Source organism: Odontesthes bonariensis, chromosome 5, assembly GCF_027942865.1.
Source record: "Odontesthes bonariensis isolate fOdoBon6 chromosome 5, fOdoBon6.hap1, whole genome shotgun sequence".
NCBI lineage: Eukaryota > Metazoa > Chordata > Actinopteri > Atheriniformes > Atherinopsidae > Odontesthes > Odontesthes bonariensis.
The window spans coordinates 25,110,547-25,129,875 of NC_134510.1; the positions used below are offsets into that span (position 1 = coordinate 25,110,547).

The window sequence follows — 19,329 nt, forward strand, 5'->3', positions numbered from 1 at the left end:
CTCATTTGCAGTTCATGGGTCACAAGAAAGAAAAGAAGAAAAAAAAGGTTTGGCCATTAGAGGGGCAGGTCAAACAGAAACTGTGTTTTTCTGCAAAGGTAAATATTCAAAATACAGTTTATATTTCAAATGGCCAGATGTTCTTAAACTCTGTAGCACAGAGTGACAAATGCATGTCAACCTATTACTCATAACATCTAATCAAGTATAATTGTTGACACAAACATATCCAAGTTGACATTCAGAGTCAGGAGCAAGTAATGCTACACAAGCAAACAAGTGGGATCAAAGGTTAACTACAGCAAAGCCTATAAAGTTGGAACAATTAGCCAACACCACAAGTGTTCTCATTCTGTGTTATAAGATTACTTAAATGGGTGTTTAATTAGAGCTCATATGGTCCACTGAGTACCGCGGCTCTCACCGCTTTACACGTTTGGGATAAAACTTTCGCCCGAGCCGAAACAAAACGCGGATATGCGCGAGCATGAGTGCATGTGTTTGTCAGCCGAACGCTTTCTCATGTGCTCGGACGTCATCTGCGTCCCTCCCTCTCCGTTATCCCCTCACTCCTCCCTCTGACTGCCTCTCTCAGTACCCTCTCCAGCCGGCCCGACCTGCGCCTCTGTCCGGCCATACGCCCACACAGACCCCGCCGACTCCTCTCAAGAGAGGGGGTGAAATTAGCTGATACACGACGAGGAGGCAGACAAGCCCGACCGTTTGCTGGGAGAAAAAAACCGCGAGAGGCCCAGCAGCATCTCATAAATCATCCCATCTGTAGCTGCATTCTAGTTTTTCACAAATCTATCATTCCCCCCGTGAAGGAAAATTGACTTTAAAGTCCATGGAAACATGTAAAAAACTGTCCGGATCTGGACAAGCTGCGCCCTTCTGAGCTTAACCAGCGGGCTGGACGCACAACGGGACCGTTAGGTTTGTTGCTGGCTAAGAGGGACCCGGACTACGCTGGGGAAGAAGACAGAAACTGTGTTTATTTTAGGTTGAGAGGTCGCGTTTCACGCTTCTTTACGGGAGAAAACACCAAAGTAAGTACCGTTTCACTTTTATGTCGGCAAGTAGACGTTGTTCGATTATGTGCGCGTGAGTGTTTGCGGGCAGACTCACGCTCAGCATCCTCTCAGCTCTGACGTCATCACGCATTCATTTAGCAAACAGTTAATTTGATATTATGTCACTTGACTTGTATATCACTTTTGGCTCTTTAACGGGGAGAACGATATTAAGTGTAAGTATGTACGACAGAACATTGATAAGTTGTTTAAGATAAGGACGTGAAGCTGTCTGGCGCGTGGCTGAACGGTTGATCTTTGCTTAAAAAAGAAAAAGTTTTCCAATTTGCAGCAGGTAATCACTTGGGTTACCATAGATACAACGGCCACAGATGCATATAAAAATTCCAGTTGTAGAACTTTATAGTTCATCAATCTTTCTCTTGTTTTAATACAAGGATTTGTGTCTGGGACGCCATTGTTGTTTCCGCTGCGTAGCTACATTAAAGCTAATATGAACACAACAAAAGGAATGTAGAAGATGGAGAGATGAATTGGATGAAAACGAGGTAGCTGGAAAACATTGACGGGCAGCTAACAACTGGAAGTCTTTGTATGAATCTTACTGGTGTTTGTGTTGCTACCTCGTTAGTAACACGTTGAAATATACTACAATTATACTCAAACCCACGCAGATTTAACACATGACAATTGGTAAGTATCTCTGTACATGAACACCTGTGTATGGAAGCAGCACATTAGTCTGTAAGTACTTGATACTTGCCTCTGTTATGTATTGAGTTGGTTGGGGGTAGCATGCAGTTTAAACTGTAGGGGGATTTACCATTTCTCTTTTATTATACTATCATGCTTTTTCAAGCACACACACATTTACACACAGGTGACCCATTGGTGGCAAATTTGGGATGATCTTGCTAAAGAAGATGTCAGCGTGCAGACTGCATTCTTAGTGTTCAAAATATTAGAATATTTGTTTGCTTTACTCCTAAGTGATTATCAGTTTGTAAATTATTCGTGGGCGAAAAAAAGCCTCTTACAGACAGGAGTTTTGCATCCAAGTTAAACATCATATTGCTTCCACACACTGACAGACTACAGCGAGAAAACATACATCAACCCTAACCTGGACAGAAAATAACTTCAGGGATCATTTGTCAATGATTGCATCTTTTTTTCTTTTTGGTCTTTTTTGTGAGTAATCAGTCGCCTGACTTTGGTATTCCTCTCAGAAAGAGCAGCATTGGAGGGGTCAAACTAATTTGCAAACTAATGTTGCTGTACTTACTCGAAGGGTAGATTTGGCCTGCTTCCAGATAAAGAATATCAGCATGACGATATCACTTTCACACCCACTGAACAGGCCTTTTCACACCAATTTGCTGACTGATTGGCCTCTCATCAATAATTCATCAGGGTCACATATCGGTGTCAAAGGTGAAGATGTTGGCTTTCCTGTGATCTTTACCTACAACACAGCAGATTGGATTAGAGAGATGAAGCAGCTCTCTGAACCGTCTTGTCTGCCTTGGGATGATTTGACACATTCCTCCACTTACAGAATATAGCTTTACATCTCGGGATATTGTAATAACTGTGCAACAAAAAACAAACAAAAAAACAGCTACTTTCCCAAAGAAAGCTTAAAATGTGAAGGAGGTCTTTGTCTTTTTCTCTAAACATTCTGGCACAAAATGTCGAAGGCATGACCTGAGTTACAGCTAACGAACCATGTGCAGAAAGCATGCCAGTCTCCAAGCTGCTGATTCATCCCGCAGTAGGTGCAGTCGGGTTTTCGGACCGCTCAAAATGAGCAATGTCCATGCAGAAGCGTGTTATACCTTATTTCCAGACAACCAAACTGTTGATCTAAATAAATAAATAAGTTAACTGTTCATCAGTTTGACACTCAGTGTGTTGAGTTGCTATAAATGCCAGAGAAATCAATAAATAGCAGCATTTTAGGATGTTGAGCAAGTACACATTCACTTGAATCTTCGTTACCTATCAAAATAGCTGCATTTTAAAGGTGATCAGCTGCGCAGCGAAACCTTTCTGTGTAATGTGCATAAACAGCCATTTCAGGGTTTATAATGTCTTATTGTAGCTTTATTGTAAAGGAGTTTTAATTTAGAAGTCTTTAATCTTGTTTCCTTCTTTGTACCCCAGTTTTTACAGCCTAAATTTAGGAGAGTCGGAGACAAAGCAAACGATAATAAGAATCTAACCAAATCCTCTGTGCCACCTGTTTGTACTGAAGAGAACGCACGTTTACGTGATACTGAAAAACCAATGAATACGAATGCGTTATTCTGACGGAAATTGTACGTAATCTTGCTTATCAAAACTGGACTAACACACAAAGATACTGTGGGTGTCGGCTGATTTCTGATCCTAGACTCAAATGGGTCCAGGAGCTTCGTATAATGCCTTTTGTAAAAAGAGCAAAGCGTAAGTGTGTTTAAATGCAGCCAAATTCCCAATAAAGCTGCTCTCATTCACATATTGTTCTGTTTTCTTTGTCAGACGGCTAAACACGTCAGAAATTGTGACTGAAAAATCCAACCCACGAAGACCAGGTCTCACCTCCAGACTGTCGCTCTGCTCTAACAAAATCCTGATTTCATAACCTCAGCGTCGTCTGACAAAATCACTACTCAAGCAAGTTAAAGACAAAGTCTGTGCTGCGAATTCGGCGAGACGTTGCCCTCAGAGAATGTTAGAAGCAGCAGAATATCGTCAATGTTCTCCCATACGCTCCACAGCATCTTGGCGTCGGACATTTTTTCAGTCAATAACTCAACTCAAGTGCTGGGACAAGGATGACGTATCAGTTAAACGGTCGAGTCAAGCTGTAACCGTAACGCAGCTTAACTGTGCATGTGACCCTCAGTATCAAGCTCTAGTCAGGCCAGTTATAATCAATAAATAGGCACATCCATCTGTGGTTGTGTGGTTGTTTGAATTGTAGCGCTAAAGCAACAACACGTAGCTCATACAGTATCTGGCGGTTTATAAAAACGCAGAATAAAGAGCTGTAACGTCTGACTCCATGATTTGATGGAGGGTCTTTGGCCTATCTTACTGCTCCAGTCTGGTTACTTTTTGTGAAAGGACTATTTAGTCAGTGTGCCAATTTGTCTCTGGATTTATCAAACCTAAGAGCTATGATCTGTATTGTCAAGCAGTCCGCCGTGTAAGCCGTCTGATCTCACCGTGTCAGTGTCCTGGTCCTCATTAAACACTGTGGTCTGAACGATTCAGCTGCCAGTGAACATCTTAACACTCTGGGGTCTAATGCCCACCGGTGGGCATTTTTGACACATCTCCAAAAACACATCTGTAACTCTGTGAGTTTTTGTCATTGAAACATATAAGTGACACCATTAAAAACCTTGAAACTTCTAGTTTAAATAAATTATATAGCTGGCCCTTTTTAAAGAGAGTGAACAGAAATCTTTGGATTTTCTGTAGTCTCAGACTGCAGCAGCTTCCTCGGCCACACCTATCGCTTTTCACATTTAAAGTACCAGGTGATTGAGTGGCTATTCACAGGTGAGAACACGTCCCATTCAGCCAGCATGTGGGGGAAGGCAGCAATGTCCTGCCAGTGACAGACAATTATCACATGGAGAGTGACAGGGGGGTGGGGGGAATCAGGGGTCTTACACACCCATCTAATTAGTATTCAACTAACAGAGACAATGCCTGGAGGTACAATTACTTTTTTTACAGTTTGTGTGAAAACAAAAAACATTTCTGATTGCACTTTTTACTTTTATGCAGCCAACACTTTTGTTTACAAGGTTCAACCTTCAAAAGTCTTGGCTAGATATATTTATAGTGTGTTTTCTTGCACTGTTTGAAGACCTCTAAAACTTGTTTTTTTGTACAGTTGTGTTTCCACTCAATTTAAATAAAACTTGTTTGTATTACATTCACTTCACTCTCATATTGTTTTTTGTTAGGCTTTTCAGAATACAACCATATGTGTCACTTTTGCATAGATGTTTACAGTTAGTTGAAATACTTGAAAATGTCAAAGTGGTGACAACTGCCTCAAAGTCTCTGAAAAGGCCTTAGACCCCAGAGGGTTAAATATGGATGGATGCGAGTAAATGGGTAGTTGTACAAACACAGATGGTATGTTGGTAGTGACTCACAGTCAGAGCACGTTGCTAGAGTCTTATGACTTATTTTCTCCTGGCCGGCCCAGTCTCCTATCCTACAGATAAATAAAGCACTGGGTGACTGTAAAACAACCATATGACTTTATTCATCCTTGGGGGGGTGAACTGAAAAGCTGGAGAGCTTCCTCTGTAGAGTGGCAGCATGTTTACATTTTCCAGATATTCCTGGACTCTGTACCAGGTTCCAGTCGGATCTGTTTAGGTTTTCCTCTGAGGCCTCTGTTTCATCCCACTGCATCATCGTTTCGTGAAGCCAGGACTCGGGTAAAACTGAACAGAACCGTATCGGTAACAGCCGGAGCGTTTTTTTCTTCTGCCAGCTCGGATCACTGTTTACTATCGCCACATGTCTGTAATGTAATATTCTTACTGGGGAAGGGAGAAAGAGAGCATCAGGCAGAGGAAACTTCCTTTTTCCCTCCCCTACCAGAGGCTTTGCTTAGTTTTATTGGACCTTTGAAATAGTCAGAGTCTGGTCATGTGATCAGGAAGGCCAATGGCATGTGCTGTTCGGAAAGCCGTGCGGGGAAAAGTGCTTTAACATGCTGAATTCACTGGATGACTTCAACAAGTAGCCCTAAAAATATCCTCTTGGATCCAAAATTGAATCCACACTTCCCGCTTCTGCAAGAAAGCAAAACGTAAAGACTTTATTCTGTGTTTCGTGGCATATTTCTCCCCTTTAGCGTTCACCTCTGGGCATGTTTGTACAGCATTTTGAGTCTAATTACCGTTGACACACTTGTCAACAGTTTATCTTGTGACATTATGATGTGAAATCATTTTCACTCAGCAAACACAGCTCCGTCTGCCCTTTGAACCTCATATACTGGTGCTCAGAAGCTCATTTACTTGTCTGTTATTAGTCGAGATTACACAGCCTTTTTTATGAGGCCAGATACGCAGACAAACATGCTATTCAGCAGAGCTTACGAGCTCTGGCACTCCTCCCTCCAGCAGAAGTGAGATGTGGTGGTGCTGAAGTGGAAGAGCTGGCAAAAAAGGGGGAAAAAAACATGTCACCCTTCCCGTCCACCAGCACATTTATTAAAAGCGCAGAGAGAAGAGAGAGGGGATAGCCCTGTGCGTGTAGCCGGCGGAGCTGTTGCAACAGGAAACGGGGGCTTTGATGACTAACGTGACATGATGTGGAAAATAACCAACCCACTCAACCATGACGCCTTCTGCTGAGCAGCTACAACTGGCTGCTGGGCCTTTAGGGTTGCCTTCATGACGGGGTGGCGCCACTCGTGAAGCGCTGATCCGAATTGGCTGTTTTTTAAGAAATGGGGAATTCATTTAGGGTTAGATACAAATACGACACCTTTTTTTGTGGCAAATTGTATCAGGCGAACTGACGAATACCAGATGTGTGGTCACATTGTTTTCATATGAGAGGCCTCAGATCGCTTCCTGATTACAGTAAAAAAAAAACACAAAAAAAGAGCTGATTGGCAAAGACTGACGCTGTGAGAGTGAAACACTGTTTTCTACCTCTCAAGTGTTGTTTCTTTTTTTAGTAATTAAAAAAAAAACACTTGAGCTTCTTAAATGTGAATATTTAGGACTGCCAGTCAGGAAATAAATCACTCACATAGTTTCTATTTATAGGGACGGCTTTCAAATCATTTCTGCTCATTTAAGCTTCATCAATATTCATTTAAAAGTGTCTTTTAGGACGTGTCTTTTAAAGATAGTCACGAGACAGAGAGAGAGCAGTGCACATGCTTCTGGCTCTCTGAGCTAAAGAGGGAATCCTTCTTGATTACTGGCAGGGAGCAGCAGCAGGGTGGGGACTGGGCGTGGAAGTGAAGCGGTTACAAAGCTTTGGCATTTGCAGCTGCAGTGGTCGGGAGGGGAGTTGTTGTAGTTCTTCACAGGGACTCCGGAGATGGACCGTGTGGGGGGAGGGGGGCCCCTGCTGCTCTGTACTTATGGACGAATTATGACTCACGTCCCTCAGATTCTACTTCTCCCTCGCCGCCAAACCCCTTTACTCTTCCCCTGCCACTCCCGCGGAGGAAATGTTCATCTCCAAACCCTCTGAGTAAAAAGCAGCATTTGCAGCTGCCGTCCGCTATGAGTCGGTGTTGAAAGCATGAAGGGAAAGATTTGCTCAGATGTTGGTCGGATTTCTCCTCCCTCGTGTGGGCCCTCTTAGCTCCCTGCATGCTTACTCTGTTCTGTTATATGCATTAGGGAAAAAATGCACAGAAAGGCTTCCAGCGAGCAGAAAATCGTGTAATTCTTGTCGCTGCATGGCACCAAACACTCCTCGTACATACGCAGATTCCTGTGAATGCAGCCTGTCGTTGGCGTGTGCCGTCTCATTGACTCAAACCACGTCACCGTTTTTTGTGTATTTTATATCATGTGTGTGAGCCTTTATCTTTACAGCCTGTTAAACTCATAAAAGTGGTGCTGGGTCCTGGTACGTTCGCTCTTTCAGGATGCTGTCGGAGCTGGGTGAATGGTTCTGGCAGGAGCGCCTGTGGTTTCCGGAGGGTCTGGGCTGGGCTGACCTGGAGGATCGGGATGGACGAGTATACGCCAAAGCTCGGGATTTATGGGTGGCACTTCCCATCGCCCTGGTATTCCTCATCATTCGTCAGATCTTTGAAAGGTCAGAACATTTTTCGTGTTTTGCAGCCTATCTCTGCTCCTTATCTACGTCTAATTCACACATTTACTTTCTCTGTCTTCGCACATTCTTTATTTTTCATTTTGTCTCTGCTTTAGCTGCCGCCTGCTCATTTGCTTTGTTCTTGTATTGTATCTTTTCTTCTATTTAAGACTTGGAAGGATATTTGTTTTTAACACTATTGTTTTCTCTCGGGACATAATCTTCTATCCTGCTTTATGACGAGTGAAAGTCGGTTTATTCAAGGCCCTCATAGTGTCCCTCACATCAAAACAGGGCTCCTGTTTACAGTAGCAGCTCTTTTGTAAGTAATTTATAGCATAATTCACCGTCTGTGTGTTTAACTGTTAATGCCAAGAGGTTAGCCTCTCTATTATTGCTTTTTATTTCCCTCACTCCTTCGGTGGAAAAATAATGTTGGACAAACCGAGCAAACAAGAGGCGGAAACTCTACGTTTCCGTCTATATTACTTTATTCTATTATTATTATATTTTTTTTGTCTTGTTCTTATGGCACCAAATAGACCAGGCCAAATTCCTTGTGATGTACAATTACTTGGCAATAAAACCTTTTCTGATTCTGATTCTGATTCTGATAAACATGGATGATAGTTGTTTTGGGTGGCAGCTGCTCCAACTACACGGTGCGAGATGAATTTAGTTTTAAACGTCTTGTCATCTTGGCTGCCTGTGTCACTTGTTCTACGTGCAAACAGACATGCATTGCCTAATATTTCAAAATGAATCTGAAAAAGAAAAGGAACAGGAAAAGTAATGAAGTGGTGGCGTTAACCTTTCGTCATCTGTTAGATAGTTAAATGTTGGCAGCTGATATCCATTTATCTCTATTTGTTGCAAGGATTTTTTTCTTTTTCTGCACACGTTTGTCCCATGTGGAGCCATGATAAGAGATCTGTCACCTCTACTGGGGATATGTACCTTTAAATCCATGTCAGGGATTTTGCTGATTTTGATGTTATTTTGGAGTTTTTCCCGCCACCACTCGATTACCTCCTCTCCGTTCAGGCTGCTCAGATCGATTTGGTTAATGGGAAATATCTTGTAGGGGTGGGCGAAAAAAAATCGATTTAAGTACATATCGCGATTTTTTTTGTGGGATGATTTTAAAAATCGATTTTTCTCCCCTGAATCAATTATATTACGTCATATCCGTGTCCAGAAAAACTTCATTCATTCATTACTTTAAGTTATGTTAAGACTAGCCCACATTTGTGCTGTGTGGACATTTCAATTAATTTTGTAACTGTAAACTTTTAAAAATGCTGTACATGTTAAGTACCTCTTTTTGTCTCAGTTGAAATAAATGTCAGCTGCTGGACTGACTGACACAGACTGATGTGCGTTGCTTATGGGAACGACATTCATTCTAGAAGTGTATGATTCAACTTGTTTGTTTTTTAAGGAGGAAGAAAATTGCAATTACTGATTATATCGAATCACAATACGTGTAGAATCGCAATTATCAAGAATCGTGATACAATCGAATCATGACCAAAGCATATCGTCCCACCCCTAATATCTTGCATCCTTGATTTGTAAAAAGTTGAGACAACGGCCCTTTATTTTCCAGATGTCCTTACTTCTGAATCTTATTTTGTGATTACAGGACGGTGGCCACGCCCTTGGCCTCTCTTCTCGGAGTGAAAGAGACTGTGCGGCTTAAGGTCCCACACAACCCCGCACTGGAGTCCTACTACTGTAACATCTCCAAAACCCCCATCCAGGTAGATTTGCTCACACTTCAGTGCAAAGACAGAGTGTTGCGCTACGTGCTTTGCCACCAAATACTAAGATTTTATGTCTTTATGTGCGGCTGTCAGTCTTCGGTATTGAGCCTTTGCAAGCAGACTGGCTACTCGGAAAGACAAGTGCAGCGATGGTTCAGAAGACGGAGGAACCAGGACAGACCGAGCTTGCTCAAAAAGTTTCGAGAGGCCAGGTAAACACACCCACATGCGCTCACTCTTAAAGCTTCATTGTGGAGAGCTTTTAAGCTATTTGAAACAGCTGTTGACCCCTGAGTTCCTCTGGCTGTATGGGCACATTTCTGTTGCAAAAGTAGCCCTCTATTTTTAACACGCACTCGTTACAATGTCACTCTGGCACTATCGTGTCTTTTTGCCCCGGCTCTTTGACACACACAAACACACAGGAACAAACACAAATGCAACCTTCAACGTGCCCACTGGCACAGGGCCTTGGCTTTGTCAGGGGCTCTGTCACTGCTCCTGGTTATTTTTATGTGTGAGCGCTTGCTGTGACAGGAGCTGAATTAAGCCAGCAGCGTGAGGAAACAAGGCCACTGAGAGTGGCCCGCGTCAGCTAGAAATGTAAATATGTGTGTGTGTGTGGGGGTGTGTGTGTGTGTGTGTGTGTGTGTGCAGGCAGGCGGCGCTAGAGGCCGCAGCAGACACTGTGACACTGTTGGCATCATGGGGATTGATACGCAAGCAGACCTACCCTGAAAAGCATGCATAAACATATTCATTAATCCATCCCATTCCATTCTTCTAGAGTAACAGCAAAGTCCCCGATTTGATTCAAAGACCCATTATATTAACCGCATTTGCATCAGTTATATTGATGACACTGTCAGAGGAGATGGAGAGATGTTGCTGAGATATTTACACTTCCTAAGTGTCGGGGTGGCAGCAGTCTCAATGAGAAATGCCGTAAACCCTTAGAAATGAATTTGGGATTTTGGTGGACTGATCCTTTAGACAGATTATATTCAAGCTGACGCTCTGCACATGAGGTGTGTGGTCGTGTTCGGGCGTGCATGTGACTGCATGTTTTGTCACTCCCTGGTTATGGTGCGTCTTTCACTGTGCTGGTTGCAACATAAGGACATTTTTCTTCTGAATCGACCTTTTGTGTGTGCGCAGACAACAGGCTTTCTGTCTTCCTCCTTTACTTCCTCCACTGTTATATTTCTGCCACTCTCACTGTGTGCTCTTCCTCTCTTTCCACCGTTCTGTGTCGCTGCTGCAGCTTCTTATTTCACCTGTATGGGCAGAGGCAGTGACCTCTTACTGCCTCCGAGACAGGATTATAACATTTTCCTTGTCCGTCCGCACCTGTTTGTTTGTGTCCTGATTTGACCTTCTCAATGTAGCTCACTAGGTTTTTCCAGCGGCCTGGTGTCCATCTCCAACTTAAGCAGCAGCTTTAAGCTTGAATTTGGAAATGTGTGATACAGTTATTTGAGCATCTGCTGGTAGAAATTGTGCCCGTCACCCTCTCCCCATTGACTGAGGCAAAAGTGTGTTTGAATGTGTGTGTGTTCTCTTGCAGTTGGAGATTTACCTTTTACCTTCTTGCTTTCATTGCTGGCCTGGCCGCCCTCATCGATGTGAGTACTGTCATGTTAAAGGGATAGTTCGCCTCTTTTGACATGAAGCTGTATGACATCCCATATTAGCAATATCATTTATGAACATTGGCTTACCCTCCGCTGCGTCCTGTGAGCTGAGTTCCAGCCGAGTTTTGGCGTTGATGAAGGTAGTCCGGCTAGTTGGCTGGGGCCACAAAAATAAAGCGTTTCGCTTCTCAAAACAATATGCGTTCAAAAGAGTAATACATTTGCATCACAAAATCGTTCATCCAGAAAAAGTCAGACCTCACAATCGCTTGGCGCTATTTTTGCCTCCCTTCATATCAATGCGTTCAGCCACCTAGCCATAGCCGCACCTGTTACGGTGTTTACTGCTCGGTCTGCACTTCGGTCTGCTCGGTCTACACAGCCCGTACTGATACGAAGGGAGAGAAAATAGAGCCAAGCGATTGTGAGGTCTGACTTTTTCTGGATGAACGATTTTGTGTTGCAAATGTATTACTCTTTTGAACGCAAATTGTTTTGACAAGCAAAACACTTTATTTTTTAAGCCCCAGCCAACTAGCCGGACTAGCTTCGTCAACGCCAAAACGAGGCTGGAACTCTGCTCACAGGACGCAGCGGGGGTTAAGAAAGTGCTTATAAATAATATTGCTAGTATGGGATGTCATACAGCTTCATGTCAAAAGAGGCGAACTATCCCTTTAACCTCAACCACCCCTCCACACACTTCCTTAAATATATCACCTGTTCCGCTGTTGTAACTTGGCCGTTTCCATGGTAGTTGTGATAACCTCATCTTTCACCCCATCAGAGAGGAAGCACTGACTCATCCCAGTGCTGAGTCAGTTGATATAAATACACCTGTCGTGTTCTGCGGTCTCATCTCCATCCTGTCTCCCCTTCCAGAAACCTTGGCTGTACGACGTGAAGGAGATGTGGGAAGGCTTTCCAGTGCTGGTACGCCGCTGGGGTGCCTGAGGGCAATAAATTAATGCACCAGGGTTTCTGTTCATCAGATTCAGTTTGCAGGCACCCAGTCGACACTGTTGCCACTTGAAGCTGATCGATAGAAAGCTCACTGACATTGCTCCAGGTCACATTAATTGCTTATAAACTAGGAATTATTGTCATATATTGTGAAGCAATAATATATATATACATACATACAGGGCTCTAGAATGCTACCAATTTGGTCGCACGTGCGACCTATTTTCTCAATGGTGCGACTAAAAAAAAAAAAATCTGAGGTCACACAGGTGCAACCACCCTTAAAACACTTGCAATTTTAATTTAGATTTTCTTTTTATTTTATTTATCTTGAGATGTTTTAAGTTTAAATTTCAGGCCAGTGAAGCACTTTAAGCGCCAACACTTTTTCAGTAAGTAGTTAGTAAGTTAGTAGAATTGTGCTTCAAATAAAGAACTTTATTTTGACCAGATTGCTAGTTAATAGTTTACAAGTCAATATTGCCTATATGGACAGCGATTAAAAAATTAAAAAAAAAGTGAACCTGTAAAACTGCGGTGTTAAATGCAATGCGTTTGAAAATGTGGGTGCACCCAAGAAAAAAAAAAGTTGGGCGCACCAGTGCAAAAAGTTAGTCTAGAGCCCTGATATATATACTTAATTGCATTCTATGTTGTATATAAAAGAAATACAAATCAAAATGACACTTTTCCAGTTAGTTTATCATCATTTAAATCATGCAAATGACTAAAATGAGAGAGACCAATTATCTTTGGGTGTTGGGTTTGAGCCAAGCAAAAAAATTTGATTTAAAAGTGTCAAGTAGAGTTCTTGAAAGTAGTTTCATCATTTTAAAGGTCAGAATTGTAATTGAATTCTTTTGAGGATATTTGGAAGGTTATTCAATAGCGTGTAAACTTTAGGCCCATTTCAAACGATAGACTTGTGCAAATTAGTATCTGGATTTTGAAATGAAAGGTCTGTCTCCTGTGCTTTAGACTCTCCTTCCGTCTCAGTATTGTTACTACATGATCGAGCTGGGCTTCTACGGCTCTCTGCTCTTCAGTGTGGCTTCAGACGTCAAACGCAAAGTAAGTAAACGCTTCTCAGAAACGATGAATCCCAAAACACATGGCTTGAATGTGTCAGCTAGGTGTGGGTGTGAGGAGAGATAAGGATGCGGATGCAGACTTCTTGGAAATCAAAAACTTAATTTATTTTCTCAAAAAAAGTTTAAACAGAAAACGCGGCCGAGCCAGATATCAAAAACTGGATGAGACTGTAAGAACAAAACAAGACTGTGAAAAAACAAAAGACTTGACATGAATAAATACGTGGCTTACTGTGACCTGGCGCATCGATGACGGGAAGAATCTGACAAGGAGCATGAAAAGACCTGGGGACTAAATACTGTGGTGATTGATTAGGGATTGAGTGCAGCTGATGGGGAAAACACAGGTGAGGGACGTGAGGCTGATGGCAGGGCAGGAGAGAGTGGCATGACATGAAACTAAACAAGACCTGAAACATAAGACCTAAAACATGAGAAAAGAACTAAACTAAGATATGAACTATAAACCAAACATGACGTAAAACATAGTCCATGACAGAATGGCAAAGGAAGGAAATGATGCATCTTCAGAAAACGCTGAAGGAAGCAATACATTAGCGACACACCGCAAACAAGAGTTAACATGCATAATTCAAACAGTTTGTTCTTTAATGGGTTTGTTTTGTTTATATGTTGCTATTACATTCTGCTCAAGGGGAAGACAATCATTTTGTCATTTCCTGATCTGTCTGACATCTGTGGACTGCGAGTGGACATTAGACTGTTCTTACACGTGTATTTGTGTGTGTGTGTGTGTGTGTGTGTGTGTGTGTGTGTGTGTGTGTGTATGTGTGTGTGTGTGTGTGTTTGCTGGACTTTGCTGGACTTTGCTCAACCTGGTCAGCTGAGCACAGTGGGGAAAAGAATCTTGCAAAACAAGCACAGTGTGTTCCTCCAACACAAAAATTTAGCCTAGATACCTCCTAAGCAGGATTTAGCACCACGCACACAAACCCACTTAAAACACGCAGCACACGGTTCTGTTTATTTATTCATCTTTCCTGTCCCAGCATAAGCAACGTGCTCCTTTTCCCTGCACATTTTGTTGCCTTTAGGACTTCAAGGAGCAGATAGTTCACCACGTAGCGACCATCCTCCTCATCAGCTTCTCCTGGTGTGTGAACTACATTCGTGCTGGAACTCTCATCATGCTGGTGCACGACTCCTCTGATTACTTCCTCGAGGTAAATGTCACACAGGCCTCAGTACTTTACAGTAGGTGAGGCAGCAAACATGTGCTCATAGTCAAATGACCTTCACAGCCACCTCTTTGTGCTCCTGTTTGACTTAACAGGCAGGGACGGTGTCCCAGCAGTCACACAAGTTGTGCTCATGCTGTTTATGCGTACATGTAGAAAAATGGACTCTTTACAGAGTCTTTACATGCTGCTTCCCTCCTGCCTCCGCTGATGGCACTGATCATATACTGCCACCTGGTGGAGGAAAGTGCACTTGGGTCGTCAACACTGGGACACTGGGAGTGTCATTTTAACTGATCCATCAATTATGATAAACATCTGCCTGAACATGTTTCTTTCTTCTGACAGTCTGCAAAGATGTTCAACTATGCTGGGTGGCGAAATGCCTGTAATTACATCTTCATCGTATTTGCTGCAGTCTTCATTATCACCCGCCTCGTTATCTTCCCCTTCTGGTACACACACACACACACACACATACACACACACACAGAGAATAGCTCTGAATATTGTAATATACCAGCAGTGTTTGTTGCTCTGTTCCACGTGACGCTTTGAACTTCTCTGTCCCTGTTCCAGGATTATTTACTGTACCTGGATATACCCGGTGACCATCTACAAGCCCTTCTTTGGCTACTACTTTTTCAACGGGCTGCTGATGACTCTGCAGTGTCTTCATATATTCTGGGCTGTTCTCATCATTCGCATCGCAGTACGCTTCCTCACCAACAATGTAAGTGACCTTAAACTAGCCTAAGAAAAAAAATCCTGCTTTTACTTTTTTTTTTGGGGGGGGGGGGGGTTCAAACAAAAGGACTTAAATCAGTGCTCATGGACTCGCGACTGAGACTTGCAGCTGAATCATTTCAATCTGATAAATCACAGAAACAGCTGCTTTCTACTGTAGTTGCAGAATGAAAATAATAAATCGACTTTGCAGGATGTTTGGAAAGACTTAAAATAACATGTAACTTCACATATGCCGCCCTCAGTAAAGAGGAGGCATAATTGTGACTTTTCGTGATTTTCTCATCTATGAACTGAGGCCCTTGGTCCCACTGCCCGTTCCAGGTGGGACTGTTGCACCTTTGTTGCGATTTACTGTTCTGTTTGAAGAGGGCCGACCCAGACTGGAGCTTCAGAGCTGAGATGGCAGCAGCGGCGGTCACAGAGTTCAAACAATAGCGCCCATTTAGCACACTCATTTACTCAGCATGTCGTCCAAGTTGGGAAATTTAAGTCTTGTTTTACTGGTGTTGACATGGACTTATCAAAGGAATCGTGCGCGTTGGAACCTCACGGACATGAAATGCCTCGGCTGTGAGGATGAGCCGGCTCACCTTCATACTGCGTCATAGCGATATTTCCAGGACTCATACAAGACGCTTTGGACCATCGAAGGGACTCGCTGTTTGACCCAGGCGAGCCATAAGTGCAGCTTTTAGATGATTCACTCATTCGTGCCTGCTGGAGACTTCAGCTCCGACTTCCATTGAACACAAAAGTCATCCCCGATTTGAGACGTCCGAGGTGGCCATGAAAGGAAAACGTGACGGTTTCATTCAAGTTTTATGGAGGCAAACGTGGCGAGGAAAAAAGATCTGGAAGTATGGAAGCTCATTGTTTTGGTGATCTCTGAGAAGCAGCGAGTTGGCAGCTAAAACGAGTGAAGGTTCACTGAGTCTTCACTGATTCCCAAGGCTAATGAACAAAAGTTGTAATAACATGCATTTGCATCTCCTGCCAGTAATGAAGATAGTTCATTCCAGTAAGAAACACACCATTTCTCTGACCGCCAGTTCACCGCAAACACTCCCTGCACATTAGTATTGTGGTTATTTAGCCGACAGTTGAGATAAATGACAAGCTAACCTACACAGTAAAGCTTTGTTATATGTAACAGTTGAAACAACAAAGCATCTGAGGACAGACAGGATACTTTGCATGATCAATCCTCAGCATTCAAATCTGGTAGAAATCCAGTACAGCTTGTTAATGGGTGATGGGATCTCAGAGAAATGTTGGAGCCCGACGAGGCAATGAGGCGTCGCCCAAAAATGCACAAGTCAGTACTAACAAACTCCTCAATCAACCTGCAGACAAAACGCCCGGCAGCTCAGAGCAGAGAGCTGTCAGAGGCACTTTATGCAACCACACACATCAATTGTTTTCAAACCACAAATTGAATTCCATAGAGCGTGTCTCTGTGTCAAAAGAGCTCGAGACTAAACGTGACCTGTTGGAGCCTCTTTCTCTAGTATTTCTGTCGCTTTTAAAGTCTTTTTTTTGTTTATTTTAGTACTTTTTATTTGTTCGATTTTATCACGGGACTGCAGTGAGGATGTTTGGCATCTGTTTGCCATTTTTTTGCATTTTGGGACACGGTGAACAAGGTAGACCGGATTGATGCATCAAATGCAGGTATCCTTGGGCAAGTTACTGAACCCCAAGCTGATTGATGTTTGCCCACTTGTTCGTACGCGTCAGTGGCGTTTTGCCAGTTTCAATGCAATGCACAACCGTCTGAGTGAGGAGCCTCTTTGACTGGTTACGTTTTCCCCCCTCGTTGTCTTTTTTCAGGAAAAAGTGGACGATGAAAGAAGCGACAAAGATGAAACGGACGAATCGGGAGAGGAGGAAGACGAGGCAAAGGATAAAAAGCACGGGAAGAAAAATGGACCGGTGCAGAACGGCCACACAGTCCACAACAACAACCACAGGAAAACAGAGTGAAAGCAAACATGTGTCTGGATGAAAGAAAGCGAAAAAGGACTCACATCCCTCAGAGGGGGAATACAAGGGAGGGATGAAAAATGAGAAAAGGAAGAAGGGATGCGGGTGGGAGGGGAGGGGGCAGTTATTCCCTTAAACTACGAACAACGGGTATCTTCTGAAATTTGACACTGTTACTTTGACACAAACACACACTTTTAGAGGGCACAGAGATCCAGCAGATGATAGACACTACTGTAAGTGGCACGGCTCTCTGCTTTGTCGTCGGAGAAAATGTATCATTTTGTTTTTCAGTCCCAAAACTTTCAAGAGACAAGGGAGAACATGGAGAGGAGCAAAGTGTGGAGGAGAAACAGGAGGGAGGGGGTGATGCTGCTTCTACTTTAGCTTTCATGCTTTAACTGTGTGCCTTAGAGCCAGCTGAGGGATGGCTGCCGAAAAAGCCATTTTGAAGCTTTCCGCTTCGAAAATTGTGCTGCTTCATTCAGTTTTTTTTGTTTTTACAGAAAAAACAAAACAAAGTAAAAAAAAAAAAAACGAGTTATATGAAGGTGAGACATCGGGGCATTGATTTCCTTCTTTCTCTGTCTATGCACCTACGTGGCTGTTGGGCGACTGCGATGTCTTTGCACAAACCTATGAGGTAACATCTTGTAGTAGAACCCGAGTGGCTTTGCTCACCGGTGCCGCTCGGGCCACTTATGAAGTATTCTGCTTTCAGTTTTGCAAGAAATTGTTGTCTCTGTTCAGTCTTAAATCTTGCTGAGTTTATTTTGTACCACACCTGCTTCCGGTCTTGATTTCTCACCTGGAAGAAAGATGCGGCTCTCGATCCCTTTCTGTTGGAGCTGAGAGCAGCGAGCGGACGTAAAGCAGCCCTCAGCACGGCCTGCGATTGAGAAATCTCAACTCCGGGGCTGAAACTCTCTCCAGCTCAAACTCCACATTGATGACGCCGCCCACTGAAAAGCGATGACTCGGTGTGCTCGTGGCTGCTCTGTGGAAATACGGGGACTTTGCTGAGAATCGAACGGGCCAGATTTCTTCAGTTCACTGCCTAATAGCTGAGGTTAGGTTTCTTAACCTGGCTAAGACTTTAAGTGTTGATCTAAATCGATGATTTTAAGTATGATTAAATGTAGGAAATGCGTTTACAGGTATGATCTTTGATGTTTTTTGGAAGAAATCTGTTGATCTGGTTTCGACGGCTGTTCCAGTCTTCTTGTGAAGCTTTAATGTATTAGTATGTCAGTGCCTTATCTGTAACGAATGGGGAGCTCTCTGTCTTCATGTCCTCTCCTCTCCTTCCCTGTTCCCACCTCACTTCACATCTAAGACACAAACATGCGCTCTCCTCACCGTTTCAGTCACACACTCTCCTCTCTTCTTTCACAATGACCTTCTTTTCAAACTCACTCTCATTCCACAACCACATTCTCTCTACTAACCTCGACCAGCCAGCAACTTTCTTCCCCCGGTGATACAGAAGAAACAGCTGTGTCCCAATTACAGTGTTACATTTATTTTTCTTTTGTTTTGTTTTAGTGATGCCTAGGTGTTACGAATGATAAAAGATCATAAATCACAAGGAAAGCACTCGGGAGTTGTTGTTGTTTTTTTTATGGAGACACGTCGGCAGGAAATCACTCATCCTTTAAACCTTAAGATACCCCCAATAAATATTTCATTAGACTTCTCCATTCCAAAGACCTGGAACAAGGAAAATTGTCACAAGCATTACGTTAAAGTGGAATTTTGTACTTGAATACTTTTAAGATTAAAATATATTTATTTATGTTATCTGACAGCTGCAGTTGTTTGCAAGACATTTTATATCCAGAGCTTCACTCATCTTAGCACTTTTATTTTGACTTTTTCAACATTGGAAGTGTCACTTGAATCTGAAAACAAGCCTACATATAAAGATGATGTACGTAAAAGACACATAAGGTCCACATTTATAGTCCTTGTTAGAGGTCATATAGATTTAAAAAAATTGAACATTTAAGACATGTGAGATAAGTAAGTTCACCTCTACATTTATCGCAACTTCAAATCCATGAAACCAGAAGTTTCAGAACGTTCCTCGTGATCAGACT

The 19,329-nt window shown here is 42.9% G+C and overlaps 1 protein-coding gene across 3 annotated transcripts; it reads left to right on the forward strand.

Annotated features, from left to right (window-relative positions):
* Nucleotides 1-570: 570 nt before the first annotated feature.
* On the forward strand, nt 571-18,972 carry cers2b (ceramide synthase 2b). Of its 3 annotated transcripts, none has more exons than XM_075465614.1 (11): nt 571-1,049; nt 7,619-7,844; nt 9,490-9,607; nt 9,704-9,822; nt 11,178-11,235; nt 12,127-12,177; nt 13,186-13,278; nt 14,354-14,482; nt 14,846-14,952; nt 15,077-15,230; nt 17,078-18,972. In XM_075465614.1, the coding sequence occupies exons 2-11, from the start codon at nt 7,672-7,674 to the stop codon at nt 17,228-17,230; spliced, it is 1,155 nt and encodes a 384-aa protein (XP_075321729.1). In that variant the 5' UTR covers nt 571-1,049; nt 7,619-7,671; the 3' UTR covers nt 17,231-18,972. The 3 variants fall into 3 exon arrangements, with proteins under 3 accessions (XP_075321729.1, XP_075321728.1, XP_075321730.1); XM_075465613.1 differs by having other exon boundaries at nt 572-1,049; nt 7,671-7,844; nt 17,078-18,971; XM_075465615.1 differs by lacking the exon at nt 571-1,049 and adding an exon at nt 1,070-1,249 and having other exon boundaries at nt 7,671-7,844.
* Nucleotides 18,973-19,329: the final 357 nt, after the last annotated feature.

Bases quoted from the DNA above. Each gene is read 5' to 3' on its own strand.
- cers2b (XM_075465614.1), top strand. From the start codon at position 7,672: ATGCTGTCGGAGCTGGGTGAATGGTTCTGGCAGGAGCGCCTGTGGTTT. The intron at 14,953-15,076 runs GTACACACACAC...TCCCTGTTCCAG, and splicing joins CTCGTTATCTTCCCCTTCTG to GATTATTTACTGTACCTGGA. The intron at 15,231-17,077 runs GTAAGTGACCTT...GTCTTTTTTCAG, and splicing joins TACGCTTCCTCACCAACAAT to GAAAAAGTGGACGATGAAAG.